At 47.3% G+C, this 18,429-nt stretch overlaps 4 protein-coding genes across 4 annotated transcripts; 2 read left to right on the forward strand and 2 right to left on the reverse strand.

Moving 5' to 3' along the window:
* Positions 1-318: 318 nt before the first annotated feature.
* On the reverse strand, positions 319-7,645 carry LOC308127582 (uncharacterized protein; the record flags this gene model as incomplete). The annotated part of the gene is made up of 16 exons (XM_080492714.1): positions 319-964; positions 1,306-1,426; positions 1,534-1,640; positions 1,886-2,032; positions 2,176-2,289; positions 2,377-2,401; positions 2,532-2,695; positions 3,079-3,184; positions 4,045-4,574; positions 4,799-4,919; positions 5,020-5,108; positions 5,623-5,763; positions 5,840-5,953; positions 6,027-6,051; positions 6,135-6,301; positions 7,516-7,645. The coding sequence occupies 16 exons, from the start codon at positions 7,643-7,645 to the stop codon at positions 372-374; spliced, it is 2,694 nt and encodes an 897-aa protein (XP_080348840.1). The 3' UTR covers positions 319-371.
* On the reverse strand, positions 7,585-10,757 carry LOC308127765 (uncharacterized protein). The gene is made up of 8 exons (XM_080493070.1): positions 10,498-10,757; positions 9,743-9,958; positions 9,512-9,634; positions 9,098-9,330; positions 8,887-9,024; positions 8,617-8,804; positions 8,375-8,538; positions 7,585-8,245 (listed from the first exon to the last, which is right to left on the reverse strand). Exons 2-8 carry the CDS (start codon positions 9,927-9,929, stop codon positions 8,097-8,099), a joined length of 1,182 nt encoding a protein of 393 aa, XP_080349196.1. The 5' UTR covers positions 9,930-9,958; positions 10,498-10,757; the 3' UTR covers positions 7,585-8,096.
* Positions 10,758-11,035: 278 nt separating this feature from the next.
* Positions 11,036-14,891, forward strand: setdb2 (SET domain bifurcated histone lysine methyltransferase 2). The gene is made up of 12 exons (XM_080493354.1): positions 11,036-11,421; positions 11,721-11,834; positions 11,908-12,039; positions 12,113-12,258; positions 12,334-12,585; positions 12,759-13,087; positions 13,167-13,336; positions 13,421-13,659; positions 13,737-13,782; positions 13,863-14,002; positions 14,445-14,533; positions 14,607-14,891. The coding sequence occupies exons 1-12, from the start codon at positions 11,391-11,393 to the stop codon at positions 14,779-14,781; spliced, it is 1,863 nt and encodes a 620-aa protein (XP_080349480.1). The 5' UTR covers positions 11,036-11,390; the 3' UTR covers positions 14,782-14,891.
* A 294-nt stretch (positions 14,892-15,185) lies between these two features.
* On the forward strand, positions 15,186-18,085 carry creg1 (cellular repressor of E1A-stimulated genes 1). The gene is made up of 5 exons (XM_080493358.1): positions 15,186-15,524; positions 15,975-16,094; positions 16,174-16,287; positions 16,751-16,839; positions 17,185-18,085. Exons 1-4 carry the CDS (start codon positions 15,231-15,233, stop codon positions 16,835-16,837), a joined length of 615 nt encoding a protein of 204 aa, XP_080349484.1. The 5' UTR covers positions 15,186-15,230; the 3' UTR covers positions 16,838-16,839; positions 17,185-18,085.
* Positions 18,086-18,429: the final 344 nt, after the last annotated feature.

Genomic DNA, 18,429 nt, shown 5'->3' on the forward strand with positions numbered 1-18,429 from the left:
TTACTCCACCTGGTGGTACGCAGTGGTATTATAAGGTTAGGTTATTAATGCTGGAAAGAACAATAATTATCTCTGCAAATTTGAGATTTTCACAGTTGAAATTAGTGAAAAATGTGTGAAGATTTAAATTTCTATTGAACAAGAAGTTATAACTTTCTGTCCGTTTGCATGGGAAGTATGTAGCAATGTGTAATACCATGTTCGTACACCTGGTGGCAGCAGTGTGTTCATTGATTTGCACAGTGACTTGATCCTGTTTCTCAGACAGTGGCATGACAATGTTTTTATTTGAGCTCAAACATAAATCTGACAGACTGCTCTTTTAAATAAAAGCTTTTATTTTCACATTTAGGATTTTAGAATAAAAGCCCTCAGTAAGAAGTGACGTTGATGTGAGGCTGTGTGGCGTTTTGCAGCGGCTCTGGCGAGGCGGTGTGATTGTGGATCCACTCCAGGTAGTTGGACACTCGGGTGTAGATACCGTAGTTGCCTGGCCGGGCGCAGCCCCGCCCCCAGCTGACCACGCCCAGCAGGAACGCCGTCCCCTTGTACATGGTCACCAGTGGCCCGCCGCTGTCCCCTTTACACGAGTCCTCGCGGCCCTCGATGTATCCGGCGCAGAACATGTTACTGGTGACGGCCACGCCGCTCTGCTCCACACAGTCCTGCGTGCGGATACGCGGCACCTTCAAGCGCCGCAGCAGGATGGAGGTGGGCCCGTTCTCGCTGCGCCGACCCCACCCGCTCACCGTGTGCAGCCGCACCGCCCACAGCTCGCGGTCGGCCATCGGGCGAGTGGGCAGGCAGACTGGGACTGCGTATGGCGTGTAGACGATGGGCGAGGCGAGCCGCAGTAGGGCGATGTCGTTGTCGGCGGTGTTTTTGTCGTACGCCTCGTGCATGATGAAGTGATCAACCTGCAGCAGCTGCTCGGTGCCCTCGTTTACCTCCGTGTTGTGTTCGCCTGAGGGGGAAAACGTTCAACATTTTAGTTACGACTGATCCGCGCCGTGAGTTTAAAGTGCAAACATATTCACTCTGGCCACTAGAGGGCACTCTCTGCTTAGAACCAAGGTCCATGTTTCAATGGTGACCAGAGACGCTGTACTCAGGCTTCAAAAACCAAAAAACTGACGAGATGTGAAGGTGGTTTTCTATTTTTCCTTTATTTTCCCAACAATTTTTGCAGTTTTTCTCTCAGTTCTTAAAATGTTTTATTTTTTTTTTATTTTTGTGGTGTTTTTTTACTTTTCCTGCTATGTTTAATTGCATTTGTTGTCACTCCGGATGAGTTTCATGTTGTACCTGCAACAACTTTGAGGTATTGCGATTCGATGTTTTCGAGGCAGTGCGACGCCGTCAGGATCCAGGAGGGTTTGTAGATCATCCCGCCACAGAATCCTTTTCCTTTGTACACCAGCAGCACCTTCACAGCACACATTGTCGCTTCAGGTCATCTTTCAGTGTCGCCGCCAGCAAACAGCCCAGCAGGTTAATGATACACCCCAGCTGCCCCTTTTACCCCCGGCCTACCTGCCAGGGGCATTCACCTTTGGGACACTCCGTCCCTCCGACGATCCGCAGGAGCTCGTCCTTCTTCTCGCCGTGCAGGACGGGAACCATCCCGCACGCGATGGCCTCTGCCAGGAGAGAAATCACAACGCGTCTCAAAGTTTTCCTGAAAAACTACAAATCCTTTCTCGTCAAGACAGAAAACTTTCAACCTCTTAAACCTGAATCCTAAAACGGATGTAAAAATCCAAAGTTTAGCCTCACATTTGTACACTTTCTTACAAAAAAAAAACAAAAAGCCACTGACTTTGTTCTTTTCTTCTCCAACAGTCAAACATCAAAAACCATGAAAGAATCGATTCTTTCATTTCACCTTTAGCGACGCAGCTGCGTCCGTCGGCGTGAACGTCGTAACCGTCTGCGCATGAACAGCTCAGCCTTCGTCCGTCCACATCTTCCTCGCAGAAATGTTGACAGCCTCCGTTCTCCAGGAGGCAGCTCTCCGACTCCGCCCGCAGCTCTCAAACAAACAAACAAACAAACAGTTATTTACATAAATGCAAAGACACATGCTCAGACAGACATATAAACAAACACCCCACTCCTGAACTACGTTAAATTTGACTCGTGACGTTAGTCAGTCACAGACGTAGTCTTCCTCACCGAGCTCACAGTTGACCCCGCTGTATGGCGGCAGACAGAGGCAGGTGTAGGACGCCATCTGAGGCGAGCAGCTGCCACCGTTCTGACACGGGTTTGATTTACAGCTTTCTGGAACTGACGCAAAAAAGAACGCACACACAGATCAGTCGACATGTTGCAACATGTCACACAAATTGATTTAAAGGAATGAGGGATGCTCACTGTTGTAGTTTTTCCAGAACTCGTCCTGAGGAGACGGAAACAGTTAGTGAACGACGGTGAGACGCCGTGTGTCTTTGTGTACGTAGTGAATGTGTGTGCTGCTGCGGCGTCATTAGCTCGGTGTGCTTGTTGTGTGTGTTGTGCCGTCGTAGCACCGTTAGCTCGGTATGCTCGAACACCTCCCGCGCCTCCTCGTAGGAGCAGCGCTCTTCCAAACACTCCCGCTTCAGGTCCCCCATCTGCAGCTCCTCCAGCCAGCCAGAGTTAAACCTGCGGGTCCGGACCAGGACCCGGTGGGCTCGGTCCGGGTCCAGGAACACTGTGAGGGGGACCACAGACCCCGTCAGACCGCCACACATCCTGAGCCCATGGCTGATGCAGCACCACCTGCAGCTGGGCTCGAACTACAGTTTTTACACAGATTTCTATATTACCGCAAACACTTTAGATAACTTAACGTTCTTGTTTGATAAAGTTAAAAGCACTTTCAGATGACTATTGTTGATATTTTTATTATTCTATTTTACAAAAACTTTCATCCCGTTCTTGTTGTTTTGTTTTTTTAAAATCACTTTGGTTGCAAACTAAGAGTTGTGCAGTAAAAGCCTGTGCCGGCACTGGTGGCGCCCTCGTGAGGTCATAGTTGGAGCTGCAGGTGAGGCAGTTTGTCGTGGATAAGGCGCGTGTGGACTTGCAACTCACCGGACGCCGGCCGGCCACCCTGCAGGCCGAAGACGAGGAAGAGGAAGAGGAGGAAGACTCTGAGCTTCATCGTCGTGGTTTCATGGAGCCGCCGCTCGGCTTCAGTCTGAAGGACCAAAGTTCGTCCCTCCGGTCTCATGACTCGAAATGACCACAATGACGTCACACACCAAATATGGTCCAAGCTTCCTCTTCCATCCTGTTTTTGGCTTTTACTGAAAGACTCAAATTTTTCCATCTATTCCTTATTTATAATCCCCAAAAATTCAAGACATTTTTCTGAAAGAATTTTATATTTGTACGCAGAAAAGTTTTAGCTCTCTGATCCATTCCACTTTGAGCTCTCTCCTGAGGTCAACATAGTTCTCGAGCAGTTTTTCAACCAGGAATTCTCGGTTCTTCCTTGCCACCATGCTGACTCGTCTCCCAGTTCCTGCCACTGCAAAACATCCCCACAGCATGATGCTGCCACCACCATGCTTCACTGTAGGGACGGTACAGGCCTGGTGATGAGCGGCGCCTGATATCTTCCAAACTGCCTGGCAATCATGCCAAAGAGTTCATCCTTTGTCTCTTCAGACTAGAGAAGTCTGAGAGTCGTCAGGTACATTTCGGCAAACTTCACGCAGGTTTTTTCTGGACCCTTCCTAGATTAAAGATAATCCCTACTAATCATACTTGGTTTGTTGGATTTATTCCGTTTTCTTTATGAAAACTTTATTGTGAACAAACAAACATACTGCAACAGGTCTTTATTTATTCTTGTTTATTATGTTTTACACTGAAATCTTCACATTTTCTTAACGGACGAGTTAGCACGTGTTAGCGTTAGCCTCCTGCTGGTTCACCGTCACTTTCATTGGTTAAATAAAGACTTTGTTCAGTTCCTGAACGTCTGCGTTTCATCAGACGGCGACACGCTGATGACCTCACATCTCGGGGACGAGTTCAGCCGGTTCCCGTGACGTTCTGGATCCAGTCCAGGAAGTTGCTGACCTTGGCATAGATGCCGTACATGTTCTCCTTGGCACAGCCTTTGCCCCAGCTCACCACGCCCGTCAGGAACCACGTCTTCCTGTAGCGGGTCACCAGCGGGCCGCCGCTGTCGCCCTCGCAGGCATCGCGGCCACCGCCCCGCAGCCCGGCGCACATCATGTTGCGGGTGATGTTGAGGCGGGTGTGACGGCGGCACTCCTGCAGCGGGACGCGGGGCAGCACCAGGCGCTGCAGCACACTGGACGGCAGGCCGTGCTGCGCCAGACGGCCCCAGCCCGACACCGTGGCGTGACGAACCGTGGCCAGCGTGCGGCTGAAGGTGGAGTTTCGGGCGGGCAGGCAGACGGGCACCACGTAGCGGCCCAGCTTTACTGGGCGGTGAAGCTGCAGCAGCGCCAGGTCGCTGTCCGAGGTGGAGTGGTTGTAGTTGTCGTGGATCACCACCCGGAGGACGCGGCGGCGCTGCTCTGTCCGCTCATCCTCGTTCAGGTCGTGTTCGCCTGCACAGACGGACAAAGACTTTACCTTCCTCACCCGTTACCATAGTTACTGAGTGACCAACAAGTTGGTTAAAAAGTTCTCCTGTTGCATCAGAAAGAGACGGCGGCTCTGCCGCTCGACGACAAAGTAAAGAGTTGGGACAGATGAAAGAAAGAAATGAATGAAACTTGGCATCGTTTTTACGAGTTGAAGTCAAAAGTGGCGGCGGCGCTGCATGTCGTACCCACGGTAACGTGGAAGATAGCGGCAGGCTTGAGGTGCACGCAGTGAGCGGCGGTTAGCATCCACCGATCAGAAAGCACGACGGCGCCGCAGATGAAGATGTTGTTCTCCTTCAGAAGAGCCTAAAAGCAACGAAAACACCTTGAACTTGTGCTGCATTCACTGACCGCAGGACACCGGAGCTCCTGCTACAGCTACTGACTGACGACCGGAAAGACCCACCTGCCATGGGCAGTGCCCTTTGGGGCAGATTTGCCCATTAACTACCCTTGGGGCAAAATACACCTGCGGTCTCCCACAGGCATTGTCATCTGGAAATGGAAATTAAAAAAATATTAAAAATTGAAATAAAAATAAAGAAGCTCTGAAAGCTAAGATGTTCATATACCAATGTACTCAATCCACCTTAGCTCTTCATCTTAAAACTTGACCAATCAATGTTAAATCATCCGTTCAATAACACTAACATGCTAATCCAACATATTTTTATTTCTATGGATTTCTGAGTTTTACAGTTATATCAAACGATACTTTCATACTTTTAAATATAACATAAAACAAACAATTCTAAAGAAGCAGCATTGGACAGCTAACATGCTAATGTATTTTGAGCTAATAAACAATACAAAAATCTCATATTAGTAATCTTTTAATGTACTTATTGAATGAAACATGTGAACTTGTCTTATTTGAATTTAAAATTCTTCATTCAAAATTAACAAAGAGAAGCTGACATCTAATGCAGATGTATTTAACGGTGTGTGTGTGTGTGTGTGTGTGCGTGCGTGTGTGTGCGTGCGTGCGTGCGTTCGTTCGCTGTCCGACCTGCCGCCAGGCAGGTGGCGTTGTCTCGGTCCAGTCGGTATCCTGGAGCGCAGAAACAGACGTGAGAACGATCCGGAAGCTCCTGACAGAAATGTTCGCACCTCCCGTTTCTATAGCGACAGCCATGTGACGTAGTCCGCACTGTGGACACACACACACACAGTTTCCTCAGAAACAAGCGCACACTGCGACGCCTCGCCAGCTGATCGGTGTGTACCTTTGTCGCAGTTGTAACCATGGAAACCAGGCGCACATTTGCAGACGTAGCTGTCGACATGTCGCGTGCAGGTGGCGCCGTTCTTACACGGGGACAACAGGCAGTGATTGATGGCTGCGAATGGCGAGCAGAAAGAGTCAGACATGAGAGGCGAGAAGCCGGCGAAATGGTTAGATTCATGTTCTACCTGTGTACGTCCTCCAGAAGTTCTCCTGCACACACAGAACAGAGGTTAACCAGGACAAGCAGTAACAGTTAGTAGCCACAAGAGGGCGCCGGCTTCGAGTTGACCAACCAGCTGCTGGGGCTGAGCGAAGATCTCCTTGGCCTCCTCGTACGAACACTTCTCCTCCCTACACTCCCGCTCCAGGTTTCCCTGCTTCAGCTCCTCGAGCAGGAAGTTCGCCCGCCGACTGCGATGCAGGAACACGTTAGCATCGGGCTTGTCCAAGAAAACGCTCCCTACGACCGCACAGAGGACGCAAAACACATCCGAGTCACGTTTAAAAGCACATTTTTGAACTTTGTATGCAAAGTTTAAAATCTTTTAATTTCATTTGTCCAAAAAATATTCTTTCATACTTGAAAGTAATCAAATGGGAAAACAAATAGTGGATTTTAATTATTTTAAAGAAAATACAGAAACCTTTAGTTCCAACAGCGAACATGCTCATTTATTTATTTTTTTTAAATTCCACCTGTAAAAGAAATATGAGATAAACATAATCACATCTGAAAGTCAACCCCATACCCAACCACCCGCTGCCAGGCCAAACACTTAAGTAAAAAGAATAAATAAATAAGGTAAAAATATAAAAGATAAATGAGGGGGGAAAAAAATACATAAAATAAAATAAAGACTGGGCGGTATTAATTGCACAATTCAATCTTCCATTTATATCATTTTAACCGATACAGACTTCAGCCAATACACTTCCGATCTGGTTCTGAAACATTCCCTAAGAATTCGGTCACATTTTTATGTCCTTCAACCAGCTAATGCCAAAATTCAATATCTCACGTTTTTTTTATTGAGTTTTACAACCTTGTAGTTTCTTATCAGCATCTTCCATTCATTTCCCGCCACAGCCACCCTACTTCTTTTCTCTTTTGTGAATAGCCTAACTTTTTTGCATCTACGTATGAAATGTTGGACCGATACAGTGACACTGTTGCTGGTATGGGGCTGCATTGTATTTAGCCATGCTGTTTGTAAGAATTGCCTTTTTTCTACGTTTTCCAGAAATTAATAGAGAAAAAATCTGAACAAAAAACAGCAATGGAACCATTTTCCCAACAGTTTAAAGTCCAGATTTAAAAATTTCCCGACGTTATCAGGAAACAAATATCATTGTGATTGGCTCAGTTCTGAGGTGCCCAGACCTGGAGGAAGAGCGACCGAGAAACAGATGGACGACCTCCATTATCAAGTAACTCAATACTTTTACCCAACATGACAAACTGAGTTGCACTCAGGTTTGGTTTTTTTTCAAACTGTTTCCCCTGCATACTGAGCCGCAGCGTGGGGAGTTTGTTTTCACCGAAAGGGAAACGGTAGAAAAAGCTCAATCATCGCTTTAGCTCGGCTCGCGGCGCTGGGATTCTTTGAGGCGTGAACTCGAAGCGTCTTCAGCAGGCCGAAGATGACCACGACCTCAAGAAGAAGGAGGACTCACCTCCTGAGGTCCCGGTGCATGCTGGGAGAAGAGCGAGGACGAGGATGAAGACGAAAAGACGCTTCGTTTGTCTGCTGATGGACGCCATGTTTATTCTGATCAAAGGTCGACGAGGCAAACAGAGAAACATCGACTGAACTCAGACGTCACAAAAAGCACAAGCAACTTGTCAGGCGGCTCATTTCAAAGCCTTTATTTATTGATTGGGTGTTTTAACAGATTTGTGGAGGAGAAACAATCATAATTCCTTCACCAAAAAAAACAGATTGAGTTTCAGAGGTTCTCTGTGGCAAAAACACAATAAGAAAGCTAAAGAATGAAACGGCTGTGAAGTTATTATTAAGTTCAGCTCAATCATGTGCATGTCAACAGGAAGCTAGTGGTTTATTTTAAAGGAGAAATTACATTCAGAAGTATTAAAGATAACTTAATCAGCTCTCTCCCTTACAAATTTACAAGTTTTTATAATCTCAGGAAACATAAAAAGGAATTAAAACAAACAAGCGATTTCATAATACAAGTGTAAACAGATCATTCTTTTCTTGTAGTTCCCTTCCTGCCCTGCGGGGGCAGCACTGCCCTCACTGCAGCTCCTTCAGGATGGTGGGGACAAATTCCTGAGCGTCCTTTAACTCGTCCTTCCACTCCTGCGGGACGCCGTCGTCCCCTCGGTGGGGGGCCCCGGCCCCCAGCAGGGCCCCCAGGGCCGCACCTCGGTTACAGTTCTCACCTGGAGACAGAGAAACAACAATACACAACGTTTGTTGTGGAAAATGTTTTGGTATCACAATGTGACGTCAGAGCCTGCTGCTTGTCGCCGCCGGCGACGGTAAACAGTTTGTCGAGATTGAAACCAGACCTCCACAGTTGGTGTTGGCGAGGATTCCTCCGCGGACGTCGTGGTGAAACTCGTGTGCGAGGTAGAAGAGGCTGCTCAGTGCCCCTTTGGTGTAGCAGGCCAGGCCCAGGTAGTCAACGGCGCTCTGGTGGACCCTCAGCCGCTCCTGGGACGACTCCGGGAACCTGAGGCGTTCAGGGACATCTCGTTAAAACCTCACCAGACATCTGCTCGGGGTCGTGACCCTGGAGGTCCCATCTCACCTGGCGGCCTTTCGGCTGTAGCTCTGACACACATCCCAGACGTTCAGTGTCTTCAGGGCGCGCTCAGCCAGCTCACGCACGCTGGCTCCGCCCACCACTGCGTGCAGCGTGCGGCTGTACAGCGACACATACTCGGGCACTTTAGGGTGAGGATGGGTGAGCTTCACAAACTCCACCGCGGCCGTCACCTGAGGGTGACGGAGGTTGATTTCACCAGGCGGGACTTTGATGGATAAATAAAGACACCACCAGGAGATGCTGTTAACTCACCGCTTGCTCCTCATTGGCTGACGCAGACAGCAGGACAAAGGGGAGGATCGTGGGAAGGCAGCCGATGGCGTCCAGCTGGCTGTCAGGACAGGAGGAGCTCATCTTCTGTTTGGACCGTCTCTCTGCGAACACCAGGACCTGGAGGACAGGAGGACACATCAGACCACCGCCATCAGGCAGCTACTGGTGGGCGTGGCTGTCCCAGTTCTACCTCCTGGGGCTCCGTTGGCCGGGTGTCCTGCCAGTCTGCGAAGAAGGAGCGGTGGGACGACTCTGCATAGGTGTCATTGTGCGAGCCGGGCGTGGTCAGGAAGTGGACGTAGTCCCTCAGAACGGCGGCGCGAGCGTCTGGCCGAGAAACGTCAGAGAAACGAGCCGAGACCAGAGAGAGGGCGGCTCTGAGAGAGCAGAGCACGTTCAGGGTGTTCTGACCCGCCTGCAGACCTACACACACACACACACACACACACACACACACACACACACACACACACACACACACACACACACACACACACACACACACACACACACACACACACACACACACACACACACACACACACACAGTGAGCATTGGCGGAGCAAAACTGGGGCACAGATGCAACTTGTTTGTGTTGGTTACCATGGTGATAATGGACGGTGCCTGTAGAGGACTTCCACACGTCCAGTTTATCATGGAGGATGATGGTTCCGACGACATCGGCCCGTCTCTTTCCAGACGACCACGCGGTCCGACCACTGCCAGCTGCAACACAACAACAACAACAACGAGGTGAGTGGAGCTCCTCGGTACAGCGTCCTCCACACAGTCTTGCTGAGGTCAGAGGTCAGATGCCTCCGCTTGTTGGCGTACCTGTGTTGGAGAGGCTGAGGATGCTGGACGGGTGTCGGTCTGCCGGTGGCCTGAACCCGGAGATCCAGCCCCCGAAGTCCCTCCTGATGTCCTGGATGTCATAGTACCAGTGCACCGGCATGGACATGGAGTCTGCCGCGCACATCCCCCACAGCGCCTCGCCCACTGACCGCCGCGCCGCACACATCTCCGCTCAGGGACTGTCTGACTTTTGACCTTCATAAGCGACAGAAAAAAACCACCAGTGACAAAGTCAGCGTCTTATTGCATACTTCTTCAAAAGTTCGGTTGAAGTGATATGAAATGTGAAATTTGCCGACTAGTCTTCACCTCGTCATAAGTATACCTTGTCTTATCATTTGAATACCTCATTAGTATACTCCACACATGTGTAGTAACACTAATAATAGCTTTATAAAGCACTTTTAAGAACAGTTGTTGCACAAAATGCTTTACAGTAAAAGCACTTTGTATATACACACACTGCCTAATGAATAAACACATTTCATCTAATTGTTTGATAACTTCAGCAAGTCCATAAGCAAGAGCATAATTCACCAGTTTCTTATCAAACATAAGAACCATGGGCCAGGACCTGCCCGCAAGAGGCTCCAATTTGACCCAGAAAACCACCAAGTCAATTGGAAAAAATGCAAGGTAACCACAGACTTTTTAACAGGTTTGAAAGAAATACAATATAATTGAAAAGTTGGTTATTTGTCAGTGAGTCGGTGCAAGTTTTAGGAGATGCTTACCTGTTTGAAGGTGAGTCTTGTTGAGGTGTTCCCCCTCTGCTGTCTCTTAACTCACCGTGCCGGTTTTCTCTCTCTCATGTTTTCATAACAGTTACAAAACTGACCGGAAGTGCAAACTCAACACGCGGCCCTGGGTTTAGAGCGCGTGAGACTCCGATTGAATCTAAAGACACTTTCATTCACGATTAATTCTAAGTTATAAAACCCCCGAAAAAACACGTTAAAACGTGTTTATGTTGACATGTAACAACTCCTGATACGGCACGCGGCGAGGATCATTTCAAAAGGCAAAGCTGCGCGTTTTGTAAGCAATGGGGATTTTATTGCCCTGTACATGGACTCACAGGCAGGCCGTTACGTGACCAAATCTAATTCCCCAATCAACGTGTAAATTGTCAATTTTGGCATTCGGGTGAAACTTTTTTAACGAAGATCTTTCAAAATCTATATACTATAGGTTTCGTTTTTCTAACATTTGATTTCTTTCCAAATAACAACCTTCAAGAAATAATCAGGGGCGTACATGCACAAACAAAATATACGGCGGCCGTTAGGAACAAACCAAACGCGAAATGTAAAATCAGTTTGGAGTCCAGTTGATGATTTAAACGTTTGATGACCGGTTATTATCATTTTTTTTAACGTAATGTTAGTGCCACTGGTGCATTTGGTGCTTTGGAAGTTTAACTTCACGTGGTGAATAATATCCGTTGCTCAGCGCCGCTTTCAGTTGTTAATGCAGTGAATTAGCATTTAGCCTTTAGCTTCGTGTCTGAATGAATCAACTGTTGGACCAGACGTGTCTGCTGGGTTAAGACTGCAGGTTTAAGGAGCTGGTCAGTGCGGTGACCTGATGCTTTAACGAGCTGGTCAGTGCGGTTAACGGCTGACTGATGGAGGAAGTTTTGGATGCGACAGAAGTTGGTAAGAAACAAAGTCTTTCAGCCTGAGTCCAGTTTTAAAGGTAGTTAGTCCCTGTAATTAAACACAGGCTTCACGTTTCCGGTTGGATCACCTATGTTTTATTTCTAGCAGCCCCGGAGCAGTAAAACCCTTCAAACACGTGAATTTATGTTTGGGTTGTTCCGGTCTGCATTTTAAAGTAACACCAGGCACACGGGCGGAGCTCAGGTGTTCAGGTTCGGGGGCACAGACAGTAAAAGGCCCCTCATCCATAACAGGACTGATTGAGTTAAACCTGCTTTGTTGTGTGTGTTTGTCAGAAAGGGCAAAGACCTTCTGGTCTGAGGAGGATGTGGATCAGGTTTTTGACGGGGTCCTGACCTACCTGACCCACCTGAGGACGGTCCTGAAAACCAATACGGCCTCGGATAAAGGTGAGCCCCCCCCCGCTACTTCTCATTGGTGGTGGTGACTTTGTGCTGATCTTAGTGTGTTGTTGTGTATCAGAGTTTGTTCAGGCCTTCAGACTGCTCGAGTCTCTGGACTGCTCGTCTCCAGACTCCCCCCAGGACCCGGACCAGGACCAGGACCAGGACCAGGACCAGGATCCCTCGGTGGTGCAGGTGGTCATCGGCTCAGGTCAGTCAGTCTGTAATGTTTACTTTGTGTGATTTGTTGTTGTGTAGTTCTCAATGTGTGTTTCTCTCCACAGATGAGTTGCTGCCAGCTGATTTTCTCTCCACCGCCTCCCCCAAACCTTCCCCCTGCAGCCCAGTGCTGCCTCCTGCTGACACGGAGGAGCTGCTGCCTCCTCTCAATGACGCACCACTGCAGTACGAGCAGCACGTCTGCAGCAAGGTCTAACACACGCATACACAATTCCAACATGTGCACTGGGGTCGTCATGGTAACCTCTCCACCCCACTCCTGCAGGCTTGTGTTCCTGGATTACCCGGCGTGCATCAAGCAGTGCCTCCGTTCTGGGCTCAGAATCCACTGAAGGTGCCGCTGCTCTGCGGCTTCATGCGGCTCAATGCGGCGCCGTCCACAGGGGGCGAAGCCTGCGAGCAGTATGACCTGGAGGGCTGTGACGTCATCTATAAGGCACCGTGTGGGCAGAGCCTCCGCAACCATGACGAGGTGATGTGCTTCCTGCTGGCCACAGAGAGCTATGACCTGCTCCAGGTACCGTGTTTGAACCATATTTACATTTTCTTATGTGCTTTTATATTTTATTAGTTTTATGCGTTGTTGTTACAAATCAACATTAATAATCAATTGGTTGTTTGACTTGAGGTAAACATTAAAAGATGTTGAATTAATCTAAGATATTACATCACATTCTTCCCCCTCCTCAGGTGGACTTCTTCACTTTTAACCCGGTGGTCCAGCTGGACCCCCCTCCAGTGGCCGGCCCCCGTGTCCCAGAGCAGGACCTGAGTCGGGGGGCGGAGCCGACCCCAGTAGAGCTGTGCGTGGGCAAAGCTGGCGTGCGACCTCCTGACTTCCGCTACAGGAAGGAGCGCTGGCCGCACGGCTGCTTCCTGAGCAGAGGTCCCTCCCTCTTCGACGCCTGCTGCGACTGCACGGACGGCTGCAGTGACGCACAGAGCTGCGCCTGCGTGGCCATGACCACCGGGGGCCACCACTACAGACACCACCGGCTGAGGGAACCGGTCCCTTCAGGGTGCGTGTGCGTGTGTGCGTGTGTGTGTTGTCGTGGTGGTACCTGCTGTGTGACAGGTTGTTGTGTTGTTGTGTTCCAGGCTGTATGAGTGTGGCCCGTGGTGCGGTTGTGTTCGGGCTCGCTGTATGAACCGGGTGGTCCAGAGGGGGATCACGGTCCGTCTGCAGGTCTTCCAGACTGATGACCGTGGATGGGGCGTCCGTTGCCGTGACGACCTCGATGCCGGCACCTTTGTCTGCATCTTTGCCGGTGAGAACAAATGGGGCGAGCCTCAACACGCTCTGTTGAACCCGGTCTGACCCGGTCCGACCCGGTCCTGGTTTCCGTGTCCAGGTGTGATACTGCGGCAGCTGCCCACCCCTACTGAACTTCCCCCTCCGAAGCTGACCCGAGCCGACTTGCCATCCGACGACGAAGTGGAGGTGGTGACCGAGTGGCTGGCTCCACCCATCCTGGAGGGGCGGAGCAACCAGCTGAACACGCCCCCTCCCACATCGCCCCCCCTCCACGTGCCCGTAATTAAGCGACAGGGCGACTCCACCAACACGCCTCAGGACCAAGACCAGATTCAGGTCAGAAACTTGCCAGATAATGTGTTTTTAATTATTTTCTAAATTTACCAGCTTTGTTCATTCATTTCTTTACGCAGGCGGTGTTGGTGGGAAGTGCACAGGAGCTCCCCCGTCTGGTGGCAGGTGCAGCTCACAGACAACAACTAGAACAACAAGGTAAACATGTCTGAATCTGAACTGATCGTCTGGCTGCTGTCTGTCAGTTGGCCCGCCAGCGCTGGTCAGGAGAGTCGCCATGACGACGGCGGTGAACGGGACGAAGCGTCCAACACAACCGATGAAGGTGGAAGACGTTTGTTACATCGACGGCAGCAGAGAAGGAAACGTGAGCCGCTTCATCAACGTGAGTAAACAACCGAAGCAAATTGTAAAGAAATGAACAAGTGAATCACACTGTGCACATATGATGTAAACAAATACAATGTAAACAACCACACAAGAAAAATAATGTAACGACAGCATGTGAACAGATTAACATGAAAGATAAACAACCGTGATGTAAACAAGCCTGACAAAGTAATGAATAGAAACGACAGGAGAAACACTAAAAAAACACAATAAACAAGATTACCACCACCCTCACACACATACTGTACAAACAAAATAACAAACAAATTCAGTGCAAACAAATGATGCAGTAAACAACAATGTTATAAAAACACATTCATAAGTGAACTAACAAATGGGAGAAAATAATAATAAACAATATCTGTCCACTCTTTAGACTTTAACTTGTTTATTATTGTCATTAAATGAAGTAGCACACTGTGACCTTTGACCTCCAGCACAGCTGCAGGCCCAACCTCTTCATCCAGAACGTTTTCACCGACTCGCACGACGAAGCGTTCCCTGTAATCGCCTTCTTCACCAGCAGGTGGGTGTCTGGATGTGTGTTTGTTGTTTACGTGGATGTATGTTTGTTGTTTACCTCGATGTTCGTGCCGCAGGGCGGTGGCGGCGGGCTCGGAGCTCACCTGGAACTACAACACGGGGACACACGTGGTCTCCACGCACGACGTCACCTGTCTTTGTGGCAGCAACGGTTGCCGCGGGCAATTTACCATCGAGGAGATGCTGTGCGACACGTGCGAGGTCGAAAGTCACGTGGCCATGGAGTGTTGACAAAAACTGTTTTGTTGTTTTCGTTCGTACTCAAGATTGTTTACAAAAATTTGCTTTTTTTTCATATTTTCATTAAAGAAATGAACCCCATAATCTCTCTAGTTTTGGTTTGAGTGTGTGCATTCGATTGAAAATTGAAAAGTTGGTCATTTTATTTTGACACATCAAAACTTCTTCCTGTTTTTATTGTTTAAAACTCAAAAAATCCACTATGTCTTTGCAAAAGTTGCATGAATCGTTAATTTATTACGCCTCAAATTTCTACATTTATTTTGGGAAGTAAATTCGGCCTATTCAGTTTTGATTTAATTAATCAACTTATGTAAGAAAAGTGCTTCCTGACGCTCTTAATGTGAAAGCGGCTCCACAGGTATTTCCGGTCTGCGTCCCCGCCCCCCGGTTCTTATCCGCTCCTGTCAGCGACTCTCAGCTGCACTCTGAAGCCGACCATGATCGCTCTTCCGCGGCCTGCCTCTCTGCTCCTCCTCGGCCTCTCCCTGGCCCTGTGGCCGGCCTGCAGCGGCCATTTCCGGATCCCTCCCCACGACCAGGTGGCCCGGGTCGCCCGCTTCGTCGCCCACAAGTGCGACTGGGCCTCCATGGCCACCATCTCCAGCCACCAGCCGGTGGCCGGTCAGCCGTTCTCCAACGTATTCTCGGTGAGCGACGGGCCGGAGGGCTCCAGCTCCGGGGTGCCCTACATGTACCTGACCCGCATGGAGATCTCCGTGCAGGACCTGCAGGTAGGAACCTCTGCTGCTCGCTGAAAGTCTAATCCACTGACTTTTACTGACTTTGTTTTGATTCTTCCAGTCATGTGTTACATCAGCTCAGCGTGACTCAGCAGGTTTCAGCCGCTTTGACTCAGCAGTTTGGGTGGAAGTCACGTGGGAGCTGCTGTCATGTGACAGACAGATAAGAAATAACGGAACACAGTGGACTGAGACAGAAAGTTAATATAGGGTTATTATGTGTGACAGAGGGTCAAAGGTCACACACCTGTGTCAGCTATTTTATGTTTTATGACAAAATACTGCGACAGATCATAAAAATACATAATTTTGGGACAAAATAAAGTAAATTGTGGGATGTATATTGATGCTCAGGTGTGTGTTACTCTGAGGCCTTCCTCACTCTCAGGTGTGTGTTAATCTGAGGCCTTCCTCACTCTCAGGTGTGTGTGTCTCCTTCAGGTGAATCAGCAGGCGTCTCTCTCCATGTCTCTGGCTCAGACTGATTACTGCAAACAGCAGGGCTTCGACCCTCAGAGTCCTCTTTGTGCCCACATCATCCTGTCAGGATCCGTGCAGGAGGTACACACACCTGTACATATACCTGCAGACACACACCTGTCCACCCCTGCATGTCACATGACCCTCCTCTTGTTGCCAGGTAAACGGCACTGAGGCAGATTTTGCGAAGAAATCTCTGTTCAGTCGACACCCGGAGATGATCGACTGGCCCACCGACCACAACTGGTTCTTCGCCAAGTTCAACATCACACAGGTACGAGTACTGCGCGGTAACACAAGTTCACCATCACACAGGTACAAGTACTGCGTGGTAAAACAAGTTCACCATCACACAGGTACAAGTACTGCGTGGTAAAACAAGTGCACCATCACACAGGTACAAGTACTGCGTGGTAAAACAAGTTCACCATCACACGGGTACAAGTACTGCGCGGTAACACAAGTTCAACATCACACGGGTACAAGTACTGCGCGGTAATACAAGTTCAACATCACACAGGTACAAGTACTGCGCGGTAACACAAGTTCAACATCACACAGGTACAAGTACTGTACAAGTACGATTTCTGTAAACTTGTACTGCTGCTAATCTTATTACCAGCACTAAGTATTACATAGTATTCATTCCACCAGAGTATTAGGAGAGGGTCGCGACATCACTGCTGTTGGCCAATCAGAGGTCAGGATGTGAGCGCCCCCTGCTGGTTGTCTTTCAGGTGTGGGTGTTGGATTATTTTGGTGGTGTGAAGATCGTGAGGCCAGACGAATACTTCCTGGCGTCACCATTCAGGAAACATCACTGAAGGTGAGCGCCCACATCATCATCATCATCATCATCATCATATTTAATTTATTTTTCTCATTTTAAGATCTTTACAAAATAATATAAGTTTTTTTCTTGCTTTTTCTTAAATGTATTCACGTATTCTTTATATTTTGTCAAATTTGATGGTTATTATTTTGTTCCTAAAATAATCTATGCACATTTGATATTTATTTAAAGTTTTCTTTAACCTTTTTTTAGTCTATCCAGTTTAACGTTATTCATATTAATTTCTTTTTGTTTGATTATAACTTATATTTTTGAATATAAGGTAATTTGAATTTACAATACACATTACTAAATGCCTTTTTAATTGTTTGTGTACAGTGTGAACGCATGGAATTCTACCTGCTACCAGAAGAGTGTTCTATTTTTGTTTGTTGTTTACTTTTAGAATCAGAATCAGAAATATTTTATTAATCCCTGAGGGAAATTCACATTTTATTTACAAATTCGTTTGGCCTGAAAACAACAGGATTTTAATTTGAATACATCAATTCATTTGAAATTTAACAAAGTAATTTTAAGATTTTGCTCATTTAAAAAAAATATTTCTGTTTGCTTTTTGAGTTTATCAGAAAATGTCTTTGTGTGATCATATGTATACTTTAAATAAGAAGCCAGCTGCAGTCTTGAAGTTTGACCACAAGAGGGAGCCATCACACCACAAATGATTGTATAGTCTTCAGGTAGATTTCAGGAGTTAATCTGTTTTTTTACACTTGTTTATTTACAGAATGTCAGTTTCAAACGAAGTCTATTATTTTAACTGTCAACTGCAACGTTTTTATTCAAATTCTTTTAGAAGAGTAGATGTTTAAGTTTTAATCTCATGTGTTTCTGTTGAAAAAAAAAATAATAATTTGAGTCCCTGTCGTTTTATACTTGGGGTTTTCACTTCAGACCTCAAATATTCAGCTGCCATTGTTTTTATGAAATTGTTTTTAGCTTTGCAATCTAAAAAAAATGTTTTTAAAGTGTCCAAAATAAGCCCGGCTGTGACTTTTGAATTCAATGGGTGTGATTTGTGCCTTTTGGGGCTGAAAGAGAGTCGTCCATGCACTATTTTCTTGCCTTAAATTTGTTTCTGTTAAACATGTGAAAGATTTGCTGTGAAAGTTTATTTTCATGATTAAATAAAGAAATATTTGTATAAATAAAGACTTTTGTTTGTCTGTGCTGTTAAATGTGCTTCAAATAGAAGTCAGGTTTGAGTTTGATTTATCATATTCACGTTGTTTTTTTCCGCTCCACAATTGATTACAAATCTGTCAAAAACATTTTTTCACAAATATCCATTTGACAATCAATCGGGCAGGTCAAATCTAAAAGCGCATGCGCAAAACCCCAGATAAGAGCCATGCGTGCTTTATTTGCAAAGCTGGGCAGAGATATAAGAAGTCTCACTTGGACTTTTTATTTACGATAACGTATTCCAAACTATGATATATAATGTTCAAGTTTAAAGTATTGAAATAAGACCAGTAATAACGTAACAATACAGTAAACATGAGAGATTTGTGTGAATTATGTAGTATGAAGTAACTGGTATTATATATATATTTGTACTAA

The sequence above is a fragment of the Lipophrys pholis genome (genome assembly GCF_963383615.2).
Source record: "Lipophrys pholis genome assembly, chromosome: 23".
Classification (NCBI taxonomy): domain Eukaryota; kingdom Metazoa; phylum Chordata; class Actinopteri; order Blenniiformes; family Blenniidae; genus Lipophrys; species Lipophrys pholis.